The 23161-nt window shown below is 41.6% G+C and overlaps 1 protein-coding gene across 1 annotated transcript in view; it reads right to left on the bottom strand.

The window, feature by feature from the left end:
• Positions 1–23161, bottom strand: part of LOC138735917 (myosin-7-like) — a 98702-nt gene that overhangs the window by 53893 nt on the left and 21648 nt on the right. The window contains exons 10-18 of the mRNA XM_069884583.1: positions 21642–21740; positions 17011–17114; positions 10610–10748; positions 9533–9651; positions 7946–8095; positions 7316–7486; positions 6283–6462; positions 2865–2997; positions 1675–1754 (exon numbers count right to left, since the gene is read on the bottom strand). Of these exons, the coding sequence (XP_069740684.1) occupies positions 1675–1754; positions 2865–2997; positions 6283–6462; positions 7316–7486; positions 7946–8095; positions 9533–9651; positions 10610–10748; positions 17011–17114; positions 21642–21740 (1175 nt within the window). The remainder of the gene's footprint in view (positions 1–1674; positions 1755–2864; positions 2998–6282; positions 6463–7315; positions 7487–7945; positions 8096–9532; positions 9652–10609; positions 10749–17010; positions 17115–21641; positions 21741–23161) is intronic.

The following is a 23161-nucleotide window of genomic DNA, read 5'->3' as shown; positions in this document are numbered from 1 at the left end:
GATCATGCATCAGTTGTGCCTCAACCAACCTGGACGTGCTGCCAAAGAATCCAAAATGTCAATGTCCCACCAAGTTCTTCAGTAATGTCCTTGTATCTGGTTACGTTCCCTGTTCCACTCCATTGATGCCCTAATGGTTAATGTCTTGCCACTGATCATCTCCATAGACTCCCTCAATCGTCTTCTAGAACCTCCATCAATGAACATCTTCCCATTTCAAGGATTCTTTCCATATTCCACCCAGTCCTTCCTTTCCCTCCAATCCTGGGGTTCTCCATCCACATGGAACCCCACCACCTCCCAATGCAATGTGGAGTTTGGGGGAAGAAAATATCAGTTTACTTCCGTTCGTGGAGTTATTAACACAGTGCTATTACAGCCCCAGTAACCATGGTTCAAATTGTCATTCACAATGTCTTGGACATTACATGCAGTGGAATACCAGAACTTGGAACTTTGCAAAAGTGCTTTAAACCCTTTTTCTCCAGTTAATAAACAAGTTCCATTTTTACAGACGTTCACAAGTCAGAAAGACCCAAAAATCACCTGATATGATAACCACAGTATTGTAATGAATGGCATTGAGAGCACACAAGACTGATGAGAAAGAAGTTACTAAAAGTGGAGAGAGTAAGGAAACTAGTTTTGCTGTTTGTTGGATCGAACGTTTGCAAGTATTACTTTGAATTCACTAGCATTATGGGAGCTCATCTATAAGCATAGGTGTCCAGAGGTCTGTCATTCATAATCTGGTAAGAGCCTTTATTGAAGAATTTAGTAAATTGCGAAATGTTGAATTGTAAAATGTAACTGAGTTTATATTAAGAGGTTGTCCAGATCAAACACAAAGAATTAAATTTAATAAAATAGTCTGCACTTTTTTTTACATCATACTATATATGTTGGCTCACAATTTCAGTCAGTGAACATTTATCTGTGTGTATACTGAAAACCATTTTGACCCTTTGAAATCTATTAAGTTTATGTCTGTGTCATTGGTTACAGATTAAAAAGCAAGGTAGGATGTAGTTAAGCTCTTGCTAAATGTGTATGTTAGAAATGGGGTTTATAGACAAACACAGGGAAGGTTCCAAGTGCCAACATTCCAGAATGGCATTCAGTTCTGGTCGCCTCATTACAGGGAGGATGTAGAGGTTATGGAGAGAGTACAGAGGAGATTTACCAGGATGATGCCTGGATTCAAGCATGTATCTAATGAGACAAAAGGTTAGCAGAACCAGGGCTTTTCTCTTTGGAGCAAAGAAGGATGAGAGGTGACTTAATGAGGTCTACAATATGATGAGAGGCATAGGGTGGTCAACTGGTGCAATAGCAGCAACCCCAGAGGGGTTTAGGGGAGACATCAGGGTAAGTTTTGTTTTACACAGAGAGTAGTAGATGCTTGGAATGCATTGCCAGGGGTGGTGCTGGAGTCTAGTACAACAGGGACATTTAAAAGACTCTTAGACAGGCACATGGATGCAAGAAAAATAGTGGGTTATGCATGTGAGGAAGGGAAAGTTTAGATTGTTGAATAGATTTCTATCGACAGGCACAACATCATGGGCTGAAGGGTCTGTACTGTGCTGTAATGTTCTATAAAAGATTACAATGGACCAGCAAGCCTGCAGGAGGCATCTTTGAGGCTGGATTGTAAATAGAATTGAATCTTACTTTATGTAACTGAGAGACAGTCTGGAAAGAGGCAGCTTTCTTCCGCTTTTCCTTTGTTCCGGACTTGCTCAATTCCTGGGCTAAATGAAAGGACAAAAGTGAAACCACTCAGCAGAGAAGAATCAGTGGGAAAATACATTCAACATGACTATACACAACATATACACTGCAGGATCAGTTACAGCTGCACCAGCAGCAATGTGAGCAAGATATGCAGACAATGGTTAAGAAATGAATTTGCGCTTTGGGCCCATCCACCTTCTTTTATACACTAAGTGCATTTACAACACCTTCAATCCTGTACTGTGGATTATTGGGCATTCTTCATGGAAAAATAGGACCTGCACAAGGATGAAGTTTGCACTTGAACTGGAGGAGCAACATCCTGGTGATGAGATTTGCTAGGGCTACACAAAAGACCATATTACTTGCTTGGCATGGAAGGTGGGAGCCAAGCATCAGTGCAGCAGAAGAGCAAGCTGAGGCTAACTTAGATGTTAAAGTAAGCAACTTCAATGGACAGGTCAGGCAGAGCCAAGTCAGAAAGCATACAACATCTAACATACTTTATTTTAATGTATGAAGCATGACAGGATAAACTCAAGGCATGGATAGGTTCATGGGACTGAACATTGTAGCATCACAAGCATGGTTGAGAGAGGGGAAGAATGGCAGTCCAATGTTCCAGGGTATTGATACTACAGGTGAGATAGTGGTGGGGGCAAGAAAAGGTGGGGGGAAAAGAAAAGGTGGGGGGGCAAGAAAAGGTGGGGTGTTGTATTTTTGATGAGGAGATCATCACAGCAGTATTTAGAGAGAATGTTCTTGAGGGGATCGTCCACTGAGGCTACGTGGGTGGAAGTTAGAAATAGAAATAAATGATCATTTTGATGGGACTGTTTTACAAGTCCCACAATTGTTGATGGAACCAGAGGAGCAAACATGCAGAGAGATTGCAGAGAACTGGAGGAATGATAGGATCATAGCTGTTGGTAATTTCAATTTCCATCACATTAACTGACTGTCAGTGTGAGGGGTTTGGACATGGTGGATTTTGCTAAATATATCCAAGAAAGTCCTCTCAACCAATGTGTAAATAGCCCTTCTGGGGAGGATGTAACACTGGACCTGCTCTTGGGACAGGGCTGCACAATTGTGGGTTCAGATCATAGCAAGTTGAAATAACTTACCTGCTTCAGAACTGACATAATTTTCATACAGTGCTGCCAACAACTTGTTGGAAGATTTCTGAAAGATTGCCACCACAGTCTCATTTAGTGGGTCCTTGTTTTTATCAAGCCATCCAATAATGTTGTAGGGAACCTATAGGAAATCAGAATTAGTCTCAACCTTTAACACCTGTCTCCACCTTTAATACCAGCAACTGAGCCAATTGAACTAATTGGAGCCTGACAGACATGAACCCATTCTTACACCTTTCTACTTAACATCAGCATCATTATTGGCTTGCATGTGGAAAGCAGTAGTGGAAGGGAAGTATTCTACCTGGAGGTTGGTGACTAGTGGTGTGCCACAAGGATCTGTTCTGCAACCCCTGCTCTTTGTGATTTTTATAAATGACCTGAATGAAGAAGCTGATGGATGGGTCAGTGAGTTTGCAGATCATATGAAGGTTGGAGGAGTTGCTGAAATTTGTTGTAGGTTACAAAAGGATATAGACAGGATGCAGAGTTGGAAGGAAAAGTGACAGATGGAGTTCAAAGTGTGAGATGATGCATTTTGGAAGGACAAACCAGAAGACTGAATACTGGGTTAATGGTCAGTTACTTAGGAGCGTGGATGAACAGAGGGACTTTGAGGTCCAAATCCAATCATCCCTCAAGATTATTCTGCAGGTTGATAGGATAATTTTAAAAAGCCTATGGGATGTTGGGATTCATTAACAGAGGAATTGAGTTCAAGAGTTGAGATGTTATGCTGCAACTCTACAAATCTCTGGTGAGACCACACTTAGAATATTGTGTTCAGTTCTAGTCACATCATTATTGGAAGGATGTGGAAGCCATGGAGAGGGTGCAGAGGAGATTTACCAGGATACTGCCTGGAATGGAAAATGTCTTATGAGGCAAGGTTACCAGAGCTGGGACTTTCCTCTTTGGAGCATGAAAGAATGAGAGAAGACTTAATAGGGGTCTACAAGATTATGAGAAGCATAGATAGGGGAGATAGCCAGTGCCTTTTAACCAGGGCAGGAATAGCAAATGCCAGAGGTCACATATACAAAGTGAAGGGAGGGAAATTTAGAGGTGATATCAGGGGTACATTTTTTAACATGGAGAGTTGTGGGTGTCTGGAATGCATTGCCAGGGCTAGTGGTGCAGGCTGAAACATGAGGGGAATTTAAGAGACTCTTAAACAGGCACATGGATGGAAGGAAAATAAAAGGTTATGAGGTAGGGTAGGTTTAATTTTTTTTTTAGGGGGGAAATACATGGTTCAGCACAACATCAAGAGCTGAAGGACCTGTACTGTGCTGTAAAGTTCTGTGATCTAATTTATTTTGCTCATTGTTCATGGGGTCAGTCACTCATCGCAGAAACGATGTGTCCAAGCTGACTGTCAAGGATTTGTCTATAGTAATCTCATTTGTCAGCACTTGGTTCATGGATTTTTCTACCTGGTGTTTCAAGTGATTGTCCACATACTTCTCAAGTGTAATGAGAGTCTCTGCATCACTACTCATTCAGGCAGTGTGTGCAGATTCCATCCACCATCTGGTGAAATGGAAGTAAAACCTGAAAGTCTGCAGACACTGTGGTTGAAGTAAAAAATTCAATGCTGGAGAAACTCAGCAGATTAGACAGTGTACTTTATATAGCAAAGACAAAGATACATAACCCTTTATCAAGGTATGAGCAAAATTTAGGCAGGTGCCTAAACAAAATAAAACTTACTTTCTCATCCAAGACATTGCATTCATGACCCTGCTAATGAAGGCGACTGATACATTGATTAAGGCCTCAAGCCTGAAACGTTGGTTATGTATCTGTTCTATAAAGTACACTGTTTGACCTGCTGAGTTTCTCCAGCATTGTGGGTTTTTTTTATCATCTGATTTCTTCCTCAGATTCCCTCTAAACCTTTTACTCTTTCTAATCTCTTTTTAGATAACTTTGCAAAATATTTCCTACTATCTATCCTATCTGTATCCCTCATACTTTTATATACCTCTATCAGGCTTCCTCTCAATCTCTTTCATTCCAATATAAACAAAAACAATATCCATGTCTCTCCCCATAACTGAACTGCTCCATCCCAGGCAACATTCTGGTGAGTCTCTTCTGCACCCTCTCCAGTGCAAACACATCCTTCCTCTCCTTTGTGACCAAAGCAATGTTTTTTAAAGTTGTACACCAGGTTTCCCTTTCTTGTATTGTAGGCCCTGCTAATAAAGACAAGCATTTCTCGTGTCTTTTCCAGCTCCATATCTATGTGTGCTACCACCTTCAGAGATCCTTGGACCTTTACACCAGAGTCCCTCCGTTCTTACAAATCCCCAAAGCTGCATTATTCATTGTGTATGACTTATCTTTGTGAGTCCACCCACAGTGCATGATCTTCAATTTATCAGGATTAAATTCCATCTGCCGTTGCCCAACCCATTTTGTCAACTGATCAATATTGTTCTGCAGCCTATGAATATCTTCTTCACTAATAGCACCTCCAAATGTCATCTCATATGCACTTAATAAACATGCCTTTTACATTCATATATACTGTACCAATCCCTGCGGTACATCTCTGGTCATAGATCTTAACACAAAAGCAACTCTCTTCCACAGCATCAGCTTCCTATCATACCACATACAAGAGATATTTAGGCACAAATAAATGAGGCAAAGAAGAATAAAGACCTAATTAAACAGGTACATGGATGGCAATGGTTTAGAGGGATATGGGCCAACCAGAGGCAAATGAGACTAGCTTGGTTGGCAAGGACAAGTTGGGCCAAAGGACCTATTTCCATACTATACAACACTGTGATTCTATATGGGCTATTGAGATTAGTGTAGATGGACGTATAGGTCAGCATGGATGTGGTGGGCCAATTCATCTTTGATCTATGCTCCAACCTTTTATTTCAATCTCCCATGTAGGGCCTTATCAAAGGCCATTCTGAAGTCCATGAAATTTTGTTACTTCTCCAAATCTTTCATGTCAATTTCCCCCTTCCCCTCCCTCCAACAAAATCATGTTGATTGTGATAAATCTCTGTCTTTCCAAGTGTAGATTAATCCTGCCCCTCAGACTTTGTTTAATAATAATCTCTACCACATGTTTGACCAACACCTAGGTTAAGCCTATAATTACCTGGCTTAACCTTGCTGCCCTTTACACCTGCATTTTCTACACCCTATACCTGCCATGTGTTTCTTTCTTATCTTTATCCGACTCTCAATATCCCCTCACATCCAAGGTTCCTCACTGTCCTTGGCTTTCATTCTGACAGGAACACATCTGCCCTGAACTTTTTTATTCACTCATTCTCTCTCACATGCTGTTACATTTGTGGAGTGATCTTTACTTGCTTTTATCATTTTTCCACACATGGTTTGATCACACTCATTGACAAACTGACCAACTTACCACGCCAGCATAATGAACGAGCTCAAAGTGGGCTTCATATTTGCGTTTTTTGTCGGGTCGTGGCTTCTGCAGATTGGGGGACTTGCCTAGGTGATTGTCATACAGCTTTGCTTTGAATGACATGTCTGTGGCTTTAGGGAACATACATTCCTCTTCCAGAATCGACAGGATGCCCATTGGCTGACTCAAACAAAAAATGAATGAGTATGGTTGGTACAGCAAGTTGATGGTAAATATTGTTTCATAGCATCAGAAACATAGACTACAGCTCCATCACTAATTACTCTATCATTATTACTCAAAGTAATAATGTCAGTGTTAATTGTACAGTATATACTGCAGAGTAACAAATGCACATTAATCATGAAGCATAAACAGAATACTTAAACCAAGTAAGAAATTTCACATCTCCCCCCCCCCCACCCCCGTGTCAAGCAGAGGAAATTATCAGTGAACTGTCTTAATATAGCCTCCAGAACAGTGCAACAGGTAATAGTGATGAAGAACATCACAAACAGCATGGGCCACGAGGCATGGGGACACAGGCTGCGAGGAATGGGAAGGTGAGGTGTGGGAATGTGGCCCATGAGGAGCAGGAGCGCGGGGCGTGAATCTTCCCAAAGTTTTCTGTAAAAGTTGATATTGATTGAATAAAAGTTCACTGCATCTACATCTGTCGATCCACATGGTCTTTGATCCACCTGTAAAGTGAGAAGACATTTGCATTTCCATTTGTGGAGAGAGGGGAGGACTGGGGAGGAGGGTCACCTCTCCATCTTCATTCGTCCAATGTCCCATTACCTCTTGGCCTCTCTGCATCCTTTGCTCCCGTTGCCTTTTCATGATTGATATTTTCCCTTCCCATCCATCTCAGAAAAAGCTCCTGACCCGTGTCATTGACTATCTATTTCTCCCAGACCTGATCTGCTGAGTCCCTCGAGCTTCTCTTTGTTTTGTTATGAATGTCTAATGATCCAAGATTTAACACATATTTTGTACATAAAGGACATCAATGGTTTATGTTAGTTTTTACCTTTTCAATTAGATCGATGCAAGCCTGCAGATCCAGACCAAAGTCAATGAAGACCCAGTCGATACCCTCCCTCTTGTACTCCTCCTGCTCCAGCACAAACATGTGATGATTGAAAAACTGTTGCAGTTTTTCGTTGGTGAAATTGATGCAGAGTTGCTCAAAGCTATTGAACTGTAAGGTTTACAGAAAGAGAGAGGGAAGAAAAGTGTTAAAAAAAACAGGAGGAGGGAGAGTGATAAAGAGATAGGGAGAGAAAAAGTCACCTAGCCACATCTCCCCACCAACTCGCGAGGCCCATAGCCGACTCCCTCATCTTCATTTTCTCATGATTCTTTTCTTCCTTTGGCTCTTTCCCACCCCTCCTTGCCATCCACCACCATCTGATGAATTTGTGCATTGGCTGGAACGTGGAAGACTGCTGATCTTCCTGGATTATCTGTGCTGATAGAGTTTTATCCTGTGACCATATATTTGAAACTTTGGAAATACATTTCCAAGTCTTTCTTCTGTATAAGAACAGTATTTCCTGTGGATCAGATGTGTTACAGGTTGTGGACTGTGGACTCTGACCTGGTGCCAAGAAATGCTCTATCAGGATAAGTTTTAGGGGTTGCACGTTGAAAATCTTACATCAAATATTTCAAAACCTGCGATGTCCAGGACTCCAATGAAGAACTGCCTTGATAGCTTTGTGTCCAAAGTTTTATTGATGCGATAAACTAGCCACTTAAACATACGATCGTAAGTAGATTTTGCCAGTGCCCCAACTGCATAGATGACCTGGAGGAGATAAAAATGTAATGTCACATATGCTTAACAGTTTTCTACAGAGGCTCAATAATGCTCCAAACATTTCTGAATTACAAGATCTATGACCATAAAATAACTCGTATAACTGAGCCATTTCATGGTATCACGAAACAAAAAAATCATGCACCAGACAGAGAAATGTTAGGGGAGATGACAAGAGTTGATCATGTCTATCCCTTCAGCCACACACTCTTTTTACAGCTTTCAAAGCATTCAGAGATTTATCCCACATTTAAGAACAGGTATGTAGACAAATTGCTGGGACTTTGTCAAAGACCTTAGCATCCTCCCTAGCAATAAGCATGGTCCTGGGAGCCTTTGTTTAAGAAGGAAAATAGAGACAATCCAGGAAATTGGAGACTGATGACCCTCACACCAGAGGTAGGGTAACTACTGGAGAGGATACACAGAGATAGATTCACCCTGACCTGAAAGGTGCAGTCAGATTAGGGACAATCAGCATCATTTGTGAGTAGCAGATCGGGTCTCACAAATTTGGTTGAGTAGATTGATGCAGAAGTTGCTGATGCATGAGTTGATAGCTTGGATCCGAATTGGTCGGTCCAGAGGGTAGTGGTGGAATGATGTTATTCAGTCCATCTTCTGCATGGACTCCTTTTGTTTCTGATGTGCATAAATGACCTGAATGAAAAAGTTGATACATTTCCAAATGACATTATGATTGGTGGGGCAGTGGAGAATGGAGAGGGCTATCAAAGATGACAAAAGGATACAGATCTGTTACAGATTTGGGAAGAGAAGAAGTGGATAGAACTTAATTCAGAAGAGTGTGAGGTTTTGTACTTTAGGAGATCAAATGCAATGGGGAATAATGGTAGGGTGAGGGAGCCATGGTTGACTAGAGAGGTGGAACAGCCAGTCAAGAGAAAGACAGAAGAATACATAATGGTTAGGGAGCAAAGGTCAGGAAAGGCTCAAGAGAATTATATGGTAGCTATGAAGGGACTTCAGAAAGAACAAAGGAACTTCAGAAAGTACTTAGGAAAGCAAGATTCCAGGAGTAGAAAGTTCAGGCTACAGAAATCACATAGCAGATGTGGTCAGCATTGGAAGTGCACATAGGAAGTTTGGAGTTTTGGCTCAGGAATCCAATGGCTTATCACCTGCACTCCCAAGGACTTCAGTTCCTGACTGTAGGATTTTCTTACATTTTTTGGTCTGATCAATAACAATTGTCAAGTCAGAGACTTGGAACACAATTGTGTCTGTTGGATTAGATATACATCAGGTCAGTTGTTTAACAATAATGGGTGCAAATGATAGGAAACTGATGTGACAGAATTGTTCACGTACACCCTCAATTCATACCTCCATGAGTTCACATCATATATTTCCATGCCCTCTTCACTAATGCAAGGATCCATACCAGTAATCTTGCTGTAGTACCTGAGCAACAGTCTGTCCCTTAGTCACGTATTCATTTCCTACTTTGACCCGTGGATGAACAAGGGCCTTCAAGAGGTCGGCAGAACTGAGCCCCATCAGATATGCTGCCTTGTCTGCATCTAAATATGAAGGAACAACATTACCTTAAGAATAATCCACAGAGGCTTGTTAGTTCAAAGCTGACTTCCCCAGGTCAAAAGAAAAATGGCTCAGGGACCACTGACAGAGATTGAATAGGCTCAAAGAATGAATGAAGGAAGTCAAGACCACCAAATCTCAGTGAGCTTTACTTCTTTCAATTATTTGGGAATACCTGCTTCCACCAAATTCTTGGATGGCTCTCTCCAGATTTCAATCATTCTCTGGGTAAACCATTCCTAGTTGTAGAGCTCTCCAGCAGGAAAATGTCCCTTCAACCCTGTTGTCCATGGTGATCAATATCTTATGTGTCAGTACCATTTGCCTACAATTTGCCCATATCACTTCAAACCCTTCCCATCCATATATTTGTCAAAATAGTAGAAAGGTGTAAGAATTGGCTCATGTCTGTCAGGCTCCAATTTGTTCAATAGCTTGGTTGCTGGATATTTGTCTCCACAGCTGTTAAAGGTTTACTAATTCTGATTTCCTGCTGGAGGATTGGCACAAAACCTGCATGCTGCTATGCTAGCAACCTGGGTGTCAAGAACCAGCAGTGAACCCCTGCCTTCACTGATGGATATTCCTGCATATATGTATCTCTCACCACTTGGTGCGAAGAGACTGCCTGTGAGCTGGGATTTGGCAACTGCAGGGCTGTATCCTGGCCAGAACATGCATTGAGTTAGGGGCTGCTGGGTAGACCCAGCAGGAGGTGATGAGGGAGACTGCAAGATTTGGGTGGTCTGTCGTAAAAGTGGAACTGGTGCTATCCGTTCCCAGCATTGGCAGTCACTTAACAGGATTCTACACTGAGCTGCACCTCTCATCCCAGCCAGCCCACCACCAGCTGCACCAAGCCAAGGATAATTCATTGTTGAGGGAACAGGTTCCTGAAGAGGAAACTCTACTGTGTTCTGTGAGATACATTCGCCTTACTTTCCGTTCCATCAGCTTCTGCCTGCTCCTCCCGTTGTTTTTGTTTGAACTTCATATTTCCGAAGTGCATAATTGCTCCCACTATCTTGTAGCAGCCATACTTCTCATCTGAATTGAAGCCCAATATGTCCATGGCATGCTATTTAAAGAAAATCAAATGTAAATAATTTTCCATGTCAGTCACTGACCATGCACTGTAATTTGATTCTGCGATAACTTAGCATTGAGAATACAATCGAATCAATGGAGCACCCTGAGGCAGTGTGAGGCCTCTTCTCCATATCCAATTATCACCTTTTGTCTGTTGGTCTGTACTCCTCCCCCACCTGCTTTTTACTCATACATTGAAGGGCTCAGGCCCAAAACGTCAGCTAAACAGGTATATCTTTACCTCTTATGGACACTGTGAGGCAGGCTGAATTCATCCAGCATTTCTGTGTTTTTATCACAACTCATGAGTTGGGTTGAGGACAGGATACCTTCCACTTGCCTAGATAAGTAGAGTTTTGGAAGGTCTAAACAGCTTGACCATCACCCAATCATCCAGCACAGTCTCAAGCTCCACTGAATGAAACTTTGGATTTCGGTGAGTGTTGAAATTTAAAGGTTCTTAGGGGTTGTTCTCTTTCTTATAGTTAGCTTTTTCAATCAGTATTTGGCATATAACAATTTTTGACATAGATTAGCATGTGAAAGAAACTACAAGTTAGAGGTAAAAATGCAGCCAGCATGTAGCAGTTGCATGCACCGTTATGTGGTTAGCTAGAACTAGGTAGGAGACAACTCCTCCTGAAGGGCCTCAGATGCTGAAATCTAACTCATTGTGTTGAGGGTTTGGATCTGGAGCTAGAATTGATGGTGGGTTAAACTGAACTGGTGTCTTGCGGGGCGGCAGAGTCTGCAGAAGTGCCTTCTGATTGATATAATTTCATTAAAAATTTCATAAAAACATCATATTTCCATGTTAATTTTTCCAATGCCATCCTAGGCATTTTGTCTCACCAAATAAATTTTCTTACATTTTTATTTAAATCTTGAAAAAACATTATTGGTACAAAAATTGGTAATGATTGAAATAGATATTGTATTCAAGGAAAAATATTTATCTTCACACATTAATCCTTCCTATTAAATAAATTGGTAAATCTTTCCAACTTATTAAGTCTTCTTTAATTTTCCTCAGTAAAGGTATATAATTTAAATAAATTATTCAAATTCTTATCAATATTGATTCCTAAATATTTAACCACCTCCTTCTGCCATTTAAATGTTGTCATTTTCTTAGTTTGAGAATAGTCTGTCTCAATCATTGGTATCACTTCACTTTTATCAATATTTACTTTATAATCTGATATTAACCCATACTCCGCCAATCGCACATTTATTTTTTTTAAATAAAATGTCAGGGTTTGTAAGATGCCCCTTTCTCCCCCCTCTCTCCACATTCCTACATCCCTCCCCCCCACACAATTTTATTCAGGCGCCTGTTTTCCCTCATACCTGATGAAGGGCCCAGGTCCAAATTGTTGGTTACCCTTTACTTCCTATGGATACTGCTGATTTTCTCCAGTATATTTGTGTATTGCACCCAACTGGAGTCAGAACTAATATTGCCTCTTTCTGATTTGCTGGTGTTGTTGAAAAGGATTTAAGTTAGTTAAGATTAAATGTATGCCCTTTGAAAGCGAAATCCAACTGTCCCTCTCGACTCCGATACGAGTTCAAGAAATAGGAGCATGGGTCAGCTATCTGGTCCGGCAAACTAATATGTATATAAAATTTCAAGAGACTATGCAGAAAAAAGATCTATTTAAATCTAAATTGAGATGGGAAAGAAATTTAAATATACAAATCCAAGAAGTATAGTCAAAACTATGTTATGAAAGTGTAACCAATACAATTAATGTCAGATATCAAATGCTACAATTTAATTTTTTACATTAATTATATTATACTCCAATTAAATTACATAAACTTAATTCATGACCCGTTTCATAAGATCATGGCTGATCTGATCGTGGACTCAGCTCCACCTACCTGCCTGCCTCCATAATCCTCATTCTTCAATTATTTTTATTTATTTTAACATCCATCTCCCTGTATCCTTCCATCTCCAGCATATTCATGGGTCTATCTAAAAGTCTCTTAAAACCTACCAGTGTATCTGCTTCTATCACGACTCTGGCACCCTGTGCCATACACCCACACTCCCTCTGCACAATATTTGCCCCACACATTTCTTTTCAACTTCCTGCCCATTACCTTAAATGCATGTCCTCTAATGTGTGATGCTTTTACCCTGCAGAAAAGATTCTATCTGTCCACCCTATCTATGATTTTATAAACCTCTATCAGGTCTCCACTCAGCCTCTGACAGTCCAGAGAAAACAGCCCAAGTTTGTCCAATCTCTCCCCAAAGCTTGTATCCTCTAAACCAGGCAATATCTTGGTTAACCTCTTCTGAACCTTTTCCAAAGGCTCCACATCCTTCCTGTATGGGGTGAGCAGAATTGATTGCAGTATTCCAAGTGCAGCCTACAAAGTTTTATATCGCTGTAACGTGGCTTTCTTACTTTTATACTCACTGCCCTGGTTGATGAAACCAAGCATACCACACACTTTCTTTACCACCCTATTTACTTGCATGGCTACTTTGACCCCCAGATACCTCTGCACATCAATGCTTTTAAGAGAGCTGGATGAACTGTATACATTCCTCTTACATTTGACACTACAAAGTGCAACACCTCACAATCTTCCAGATTAAACCCATCTCCCCTTTCTCTGCTCATATCTATGACTGATCTATATTCGGTGGTATTCTTTAATAATCCTCTACACCAGGGGCGTCAAACTCAAATTCACAGAGGGCCAAAATTAAAAACTTGGACTAAGTCGTGGGCCAAACTAAATATTTATTGAAAATTTTCAACAACATCTGCATGTTTTCTCTTCTTTCAACATATGTAATGTTAAACTTTTTCTTATTAAAATAAATGTTTAATAATAGTTTTGGTTAAACTCTTTCCAGAAGAAGCATTAACAAATGAGAAATAAAATATTCAATAAATAATATTTCTCTATAGCCTTTAAGCTCCTTTTAAATGTATTTTTTTTCACAAGCCAAGAAGTCAAAAAAATAACAACTTGCTTCAATGACAAACAGGTTTGTCTTTTAAAATGATGAACATATAGTCTGCCTCCCACCTGTCTTGAAAGGTCCTGTTTTCTGTCTTTCGTTTGGCCATTTTTCGTAAGGGGTTTATTACATGTGAGTTAGGTGACAGGTCGCAGATGTTAATGAAAGTAAACAGAGGAGGTGGGGGCGATTAGCGGGCTGACAGGCCGGCGCCAACACATCTGCAAAGCATTCTGGGATTTGTAGTATTAGCTGTGCATGCGCTATACTGGTGCAGCGGCCAGCGGACCAGCTCTAATACATATTTGATATGATCTTGTGGGCCAAATATAATTATATCACAGGCCAAATTTGGCCCCACGGGCCTGAGTTTGACATGTGTGCTCTACACTGTCCACAACTCGACCAATGCTTCATATCATTTGCAAACTTATAAACCCACCCACCCCTCCTTTCTCATCCAAGTGAAAACAATGCTGGAAAAACTCAGCAGGTCAAACAATGTTCTTTATATAGCAAAAATAAAGATACATAACCAACGTTTCGGGCTTGAACCCTTCATCAAGGTATGAGCAAAATGTAGGCAAAAACTACTTTCTCATCCAAGTCATTCATGTCTATCACAAACTATAGGAGTGCCACCAATCTCTGTGTAACACTACTGGTCAGAGGCCTCCAACCCACTTTCCATCACTACCCTCTGTCTTCTGTGAGTCAGCCAATTTCTTACCCTATCAACTCACCATGAATCGCATGTACCAGCCTACCACAAGGGACCTTGTCAAATGCCTTACTGAAGTCCATGTATACCCACTGCCTTACCGTCATCAATTATCTTTGTAACCTGCTCAAAAAAAACTCAAATTGTTAAGACTTGATCTGTCCTCACAATGTCATGTTGACTGTCCCAAATTTGACCATTGACTCCAGTGGGAAGGGGGAGGCTACAGGTCAAGCTGAGTCACTGGGACCTGAGGCTTCCATTCCCTACCATCCTCCCGGCCAATGTATAGACCTTGGAGAACTCCATGCCAGGCTTCAATATCAGAGAGACATCAGGGAGTGCTGCGTAATGTGCTTTAAAGAAACATGGTTAAATGCGAACATTGCAGCCCAAGGGCTACACCCTCCACCGCGCTGATCAAACACCGGCATCTGGAAAAATCATGGGAAGTGGTGTTTGTGTCATCATCAATTCCTCGTTGTGCACAGACATGATGGTCATGTTCCAGTCCTGCTCCCCTGACCTGGAATCCATTCTATATGCCAAGGGAGTTCTTAGTGTACATTCCAGCCCAATCTAATGTCAGGCTGGCACTGGAAGGAGTGATCACTGTGATAAACTGCCATGAAACAGCACATCCGGGTGCCTTCCCAATCATTGTGGAAGACTTCAATCAGGCCAACCTGAAGAAGTCTCTGAAAAACTATCACCAACACGTCACATGCGAGACCAGGGGAACCAACGCACTCGACCACTGCTACACCTCCATGAAAAACGCATACTGAGCCATACCATGACCGCACTTTGGCAAGTCTGATCACCTGGCTGTACTTCTACTCCCAGCGTACAAGCACCAGTGATGAACTGATGAAGGTATGGTCGAGGAAGGCGGAGGAGCGTCTGCAGGACTGCTTTGAATCAGTGAACTGGAACATATTCAAGAACTCATCCATAAACTTGAATGAATACGCAGCAGGTGTCACCAACTTCATCAAGACCTGCACATAGGAGTATGTGCCCATGTGTACGTACCAGAGGTTCCCCATCCATAAACCCTGGATGAATCAGAGAATACCCAATCTGCTAAGGGCGAAGACAAGGTACGACCTGCGGAAGGCCATTTCTGAAGCAAAGTGGCAATTTGGGAGGAAGCTTGAGACAGAAAAATGCCACCTATGGAAGGGAGGCCATTACAGCCTACAAAATGAGGGCGAACACTATAGATGGCTGCGAAGCTTCACTACCCGATGAAGTAGTGAACTGGATTCAACAATGGCTGGACAGATGATTGCTTCTCAGATTGGAGGAATGTGACTAGTGGTGTGTCTCAGGGATCGGTGCTGGGACCATTGTTGTTTGCCATCTTAATCAATGATCTGGATGATAATGAGGTAAATTGAATCAGCAAGTTTGCAGATGGCACTAAGATAAGAAGCATTGTGGACAGTGAAGAAGGTTTTCAAAGCTTGCAAAAGGATCTGGACGATCTGGTAAAATGGACTGAAAAATGGCAGATGGAATTTAATGCAGACAAGTGTCAGGTGTTGTATTTTGGAAAGACAAACCAAGAAAGGACATATACAGTAAAAGGTAGGGCATTGAGGAGTACAGCAGAGCAGAGGGATCTGATCTGAGAATTCAGATACATAATTCCCTTAAAGTGGCATCAACAGTGGATAGGGTTGTAAAGAGAGCTTTTGGAATATTGACTTTCATAAATCAAAGTATTGACTATAGGAGTTGGGATGTTATGGTAAAGTTGTATAAAATATTGGTGAGGCCAAATTTAGAGTATTGTGTGCAATTTTGGTCACCTAACTACAGGAAAGATATCAATAAGATAGAAAGAGTGCAGAGAAGATTTACAAGGATGTTGCTGGACTTCAGGAACTGAGTTACTGGGAAAAGTTAAACAGGTTAGGACATTATTCCCTGGAGTGTAAAAGAATGAGGGGAGATTTAATAAAAGTATTTAAAATTATGAGGGGGATAGACAGAGTAAATATACAGTGGATAGGCTTTTACCTCTGAGGGTAGGTGAGATACAAACCTGAGAACATTGATTAAGAGTGAAAAGAGAAATGTTTAGGGGAAACGTGAAGGGGAACTTCTTCACACAGAAAATGATGGAAGTATGGAATCAGCTGCCAGCTAAAGTGGTGAATGCGGGCTCAATTTTATCATTTAAGAAGAATTTGGACAGGTACATGGATGGGAGACGTACAGAGGGCTATGGACTGGGTGCAGGTCAGTAGGACTAGGCAAAAAAGATGGTTCGGTACAGACTAGAAGGGCCGAAGGAGTCTATTTTTGTGCTGTAATGTTCTATGGTTCTATAAACAAAGAGTAAAGGAATGGGCCAGCAGCCAGAGCAGCTTATAATTTATTGAATCAATATATTCTCCTCCCATTTCTTATGTTCTGAATACATTTAATCATTACTGTGACCTATTATCTTGTGCGCCCTTTTATGTGGCAACATATTAAATGCCTTTGCCTTTTTGCCCACGAATGAGTAATGTTGTATGAAACACTTACATCAGTTGCCATTAGTTCTTCCCCATCATCCAGATTATCCACCAAAATAACTCCTTGAGAACAGAAGTGATAATCAAAGGGATTGTTGCTCACCAGTAACATATCTGGAAAAGAGAAGCAATATCAGTGCCAAATTCACTATTATAGTGTGATAAATACCCCACTTATGGACACCCTTGGGCAACTATATGTTAATTTTGCCCGTAAGTTGAAGAATATGGACAAAATCACTTGATATGATAATCCTGCCTCTATAGTATTTTAATGAATGACATCAAAAGTGAACAAATTTCCATAATATTATTCATCAAACATATGACATAAGTACATATGTTCACTCCTACAAATGGTGCAACTAGTTCTCTCCCTTCTCCCCTCTTTCTTATCAGTCTTATGATGTCATTCATTAAAATATGGTGGAGGCATATTTCCATATCAAGCACACTTTTTTTTGCATATTTTCCAACTTATGGGCAAAATTGACGTATTCTTGTCTGTAACAACAGAACTTGCTCATTACCGGGGTCAAGCTGTACTGAGAGGAAGCCATTTAGAACACAAAAATCTACAGCACAGTGCAGGCCCTTCAGCCCACAGTGATGTGCCGACCTAATAACCTACTCTAACAACTGCTTAGAATTTTCTTACAGCACAACCCTCCATTTCTCTCAGTTCCAGTTCTCTTAAAAGATCCCTTTATCCCTGCCTCCACCACTGTTGCCAGCTGCACATTCCATGCACCCACCACTCTGTATTGAAATTATCTCTTACATCCCCCTACACTTACCCCCAAGCACCTTAAAACTATGCCCCCTCATGTTAGCCATTTCAGCCCTGTGAAAAAGCCTCTGGCCATCCACACAATCAATGCCTCTCATTACCTTGTACACCCCTATCAGATCACCCCTCATCCCCCATCACTCCAAGGAGAAAAGACCACATTCCCTCAACCTATCCTCTCCAATGCAGGTAGCATCCTGTAAATCTCCTCTGCACTCTCTCTGTAGCATCTACATCCTTCCTGTGAGAAGATCAGAACTGAACACAATATTCCAAGTGGGGTCTAGAACTTGGAACATTACAGCAAAGTTCAGGCCCTTCAGCCCACGATGCTGTGCCAACTTTTACAAACCTCATCAATCTAAACCTTCCCTACCTCAGACCCACAGCTATCAATTTTGCTTGCCTGTCTAAGAGTCTTTTAAATGCCCAATTGTACCAGCCTCCACCACCCCCAGCAATGCATTCCAGGCATCCACTACTTTGTGTTTTTTATAGATATATAGATATATATATATATATATATAGAGATATATATATAAATATATATATATATCTATATATATATATATAAAAACTTCCCCCAACGTCTCCTCCAAACTTTCCTCCCCTCACCTTGTACAGATGTTCTCTGGTGTTTGCTGCTGTCACCCCAGGAAAAAGGTGCTGGCTGTCTCACCCTATCTATGCCTCTCATAATCTTGTAGACCGCTCATCCTTCTTTATCTAAAGAGAAAAGTCCAATCTCTGTTAACCTTGCCTCACAAGACACATTCTCCAATTTGGAGAACATTTTGGTAATGTTATAGCTCGGTAAAACTTTGGTTAGACCACCCTTAGAATATTGTGTTCAGTTATGGTTGCTTCATTAAAAGAATGATATGCAAGCTTTGGAGAAGATGCAGAGGAGATTGTTCTCCAAAGCTTGCATATCATTCTTTTAATGAAGCAACCATAACTGAACACAATATTCTAAGGGTGGTCTAACCAAAGTTTTACCGAGCTATAACATTACCTCATGGCTCTTGAACCCAATCCCATGGGTTAATGATGGCCAACACACCATATGCTTTCTTAACAACATTATTAGCCTATGCAGCAGATTAGAGTGACCTATGGACACAAAACCTGAGATCTCTCAGTTCATCCACCCTGCTCAGAGTCCTCCCATTAACATTGCAATCTGCATTCAAGTTTGACACACTGAAACGAACTACCTCACACTTTTCTGGATTAAACTCCATCTGCCAGTTCTTTGTCCAGCTCTGCATTTGATCAATGTCCCTTTGTAACCTCTGGCAACCCTCCAGATTATCCACCACACCACCAACCTTTGTGTCATCCGCAAACTTATTAACCCACCCTTCCACTTCCCCATCCAGGTCATTTATAAAAATCACAGAGGGGTTCCAGTACAGATCCCTGTGGATCACCACTGATCACTGACCTCCATGCAGAATACGAACTATCTATAACCACCCTCTGCCTTCTCTGAGCAAGCCAATTCTGTATCTACAAAGCAAAGCCTCTTTGGATTCTATGCATCCTTACTTACTAAATGAGGAAACATGAAATGCCGTACTGAAACCCATATACACTACATCCACCACTCTACCTTCAACTATGTGCTTTGTTACTTCCTCAAAGAATTCAATCTGGCTCGTGATTCATGACCTTCCCCTGACAAAGCCATGCTGACTATTCCTAATCAAATTTTGCTTGTAAATCCTGTCTCCCAGGATCCTCTCCAACAGCTTGCCCATCACTGTCATAAGACTCACTGGTCTATAATTTCCTGGTTTATCTCTACTCCTTTTCTTGAACAGGGGAACAACATTTGCAACCTTCCAATCCTTTAGTACTTCTCCTGTGACCAATGATAATGCAAAGATCATTGCCAGTGCCTCATAACTGTCCCTAGCTTCTCAACGAATCCTTGGGTAAATCTCGCCTGGTCCTAGTGAATTATCTAACTTTATACTTTTTAGAAGCTGCAACACATCCTCCCTCCCAATGTCAACATGCTCTGGCTCCTCAGTCTGCCCCAAGTCATCATCACAATTGCCAAGGTCCTTTTCTCTGGTGAATATTGAGGCAAAGTATTTATTAAGAATCTCCACTACCTCCTCTGACTCCATGCACACATTTCCACTATCATCCCTGATTGGTCCTAACCTCTCACAACTCATCCTCTTGTTCTTCATATTCGTGTAGAATGCCTTGGTGTTTTTCCTTAATTCTGCTCACCAAGGCCCTCTCATGGCCCTTTCTCCCTGTCCTAAATCCTTTCTAAGCTCTTTCCTGGCAATCTTGTCATTCCCTGGAGCTCTATCAGTTCCTATCTTCTAAAACCTCTGAGGGCTTTTCTTATCTTCTTAATTAGATTTTCTACATCCCTTGTACACCATGTTTCTTGCCATCCTATTCCTGTCTCTATGGAATATGCTTGAGAAGAACATCATGCCCTGAATATTTGCCACATTTCTGCCATACATTTTCCCAAGTACACCTGCTCCCAATTTATGCTTCCAAGCTCCTGCCTACTAGCATCATAGTTTCCCCTGCCCCAATTTAATGTTTTCCCATATGGTCTATTTCTGACTTTCTCTATACGACGGTAAAGGAGAGGGAGTTGTGATCACTTTCTCCAAAATGTTTGCCCACTGAGAGATCTGACACCTGACGTGGTTCATTTCCCAAGTGTAGCCTCTCCGCTTGTTAGTCTATCTAGATATTATGTCAGGAAACCTTCCTGAACACACTTAACAAATTCTACTCCCTCCAAACCCTTCACTGTAAGATGGTGCCAATCGATATTAGGAAGGTTAAAAAATCACTCATCACTGCAACCTTATTATTTTTGCACCTTTCTAAACTCTGCCTCCCTCTCTGCTCCTCAATTTCTCTGTTAATATTACCCAGAAATAATTGTTTTTAAAGTCAACCATTGTCATAATTTGAAACATGGACTTTTGTTTCTATCTGTTTTGCTGATTTGAATAACATATTTTTAAGTCTTGAATAAATTAAGTTCCAAATAACTTACATACCTGAATATTGGATGCAATACAGACCATATTAATTCCTCAGCCCCAGTGGAATTTTAACTTGTTCTAGAATCCAAGACTAATATGGTACAGCTGATAAATTGGGGAAGGATGACATTTAAAGATAAGTGGCCAATGAGTCTAGGCAGAATAATTGGGATAGACCAGAAGGGCCAAAGAGCCTGTTCCTTTTCTGCAATGCTCTATGGTTATGAAAGCTCCTTCAGAAAGACTAGTGACTTAAGGGATAGAATTAGATGAGTGCTGGTGAACTGGAGAAGTTCCCCACTCATTTTCCCATTGATGGCATGAGGTGAGGATTGGGAAATACTTCTCAGGTAGTTTCCTGAGCATGGATCCTCCAGGAAGGAATGAGAGGTGCCACTGGCTGCACTCTGCTAACTTGTACGATTGCACTGCTCTTCCACCTGCCTTACTCCCCCACTTCTGGCAAATCAGACCACAGACTCCTGCAGTGTAGCTGCACGAAGAACAGCGGTAGAATTAACATCCTCATCCAGTCTGTTGGAAGGTGATAGTCAACCCAGCCCATTCCAGATCCTAGATAGCAACAGGGGCAACTGAAACTTGTAAAAGAACAGCAACCTTGGTCAAAAGTACACTTTGATAAGCGAGGCTGCTATGGCTATTTGGACCTTTTCTGCAGGGATATGGTCACCTTGACACTCAGTCCAGGTTTTGGATCTTATCTTTGTCTGTCTCCATAAGCTCTGTATGAATCTATCGAGGTAGAAAATTGTTTGATTTTGCAAATGAGGCCAAGTTATTTTCATTCCCACTCACCAAACAGCTCTGGTTTTTTGCCAGAGAAAATCTGATAATAAATGTGATAACTCCTTTCACCAGGCTGCTGAAAGATTACTCTTGATTTTTCAAGGAGATCTGTAAGTCAAAGGTTAAAAGTTAGGACAGATTAACATATGTTTGTGTTTTACAAGAAAGATTGCTTAGAACCAGCTCTGTGTAGCACCACTAAGCTGGAGTTTAAAAGGCCAATATACAAACCTAACATTACTTCTGTGACTGGAACTTGTATGGAAGGCAGAGCATAGACAAGTACTAACAAGTCACAATACAGCCATCAGAGCAAGTGTGGGTCTCTTCAGATGTTTGAAGTGGAGTAGAAATAGAAATGTTATCTTCCTTGTTCTGTGTCATTTCTGTATCTATTCTCAGACCCTTCCATAAGATGAAGTCAAGTTTATTGTCATCAACAGCATTCTCTAGCATAAGATGCACAAATGCAGAGGAAAATTGTAATTGTTCTACATAGAGTTGAAGTTAATGGGTCTTTGCCAGGCAGGAGGGTAATTAGTGCGCACCCTGGGGTCACTCCTTACAGAAATTACAGGGAGGATAGAACAAAATACAAGGTTTCCAGGTCTTCCTCTGAAAATACATGAGGATACAATGTGCTGAAACATTGAAATCCTGCAGTGGGATATAGATAAATTGAGTGGTTAGTGAAAACCTGGAAAATGGGATCAATGTGGGGAAGTGTTGAGATTATGAACTTCAGTCACAGAAATCTAAAGGCAAATTATATTACTGAAATCAAGACAGATTGCAAATGAGGGAAGGTCGGGGGTTGGGTCTAAATGTTCTAGTGCAGGGATGATGAAACTGCGGCTCGCAAGCCACATGTGGCTTTTTTATATGTAATATTTGGCTTGCGGAAGTATGTTGGCTGGAGGAGCACTCCCGAACAGCCCTAGGACACTGAATCCCTGCAGACAGACTGGGGTGGGGAAGGGGTCATGAGGTCAGCCACAGCCTGGGCTGCATAATAAGGAGAGGGAAGAGGGAGTGGGCACAGAAGGAACAGCCCCTGCAAAGGACACTGGAATCAGATCCTCCTCACTCGGGCTGGGCCACACCACAGTAGACGCTGCTAACATGGGATGTGCAGTAGGAGGGTCGGGCAGAGCTGAGGATCCTCTGTAGGGAGTGTCCAGAAAGGTCAGGAAGCTGGGACTGGGCTAAGAGAGCTCAGATGAGGCATGGCCTGCCCCAGAGGTAGAGAGTCTGTCCAAGCACTCTGGCAGAGGGAAAGCAAGGTGTTGGAGATGGGGAGAATAGACTGGAGGAGACCTCATCCTCACACCAATCCATGACAGACCTGGCAGCAGTGGCCATGGGTAAGACCTGGCCCCACCAGATGCAGTTAGCACAGAGGTTAGTCTGCTCCATATCCCAACCTCTGCTCCTAGCAGTCACTGCCCTCATCCTGTCGGTGTCTGGGAAGAGGAGAGTGGAGGATGGGACAGAGAGGAGCAGAGCTGTGGGCCCCCTGGCCTCACCCT

Source organism: Narcine bancroftii, chromosome 6 (assembly GCF_036971445.1).
Source record: "Narcine bancroftii isolate sNarBan1 chromosome 6, sNarBan1.hap1, whole genome shotgun sequence".
Lineage (NCBI taxonomy): Eukaryota > Metazoa > Chordata > Chondrichthyes > Torpediniformes > Narcinidae > Narcine > Narcine bancroftii.
The sequence above is the reverse complement of the archived record's forward strand: the minus strand, read 5'-3'. Positions and strand labels throughout refer to the sequence as shown.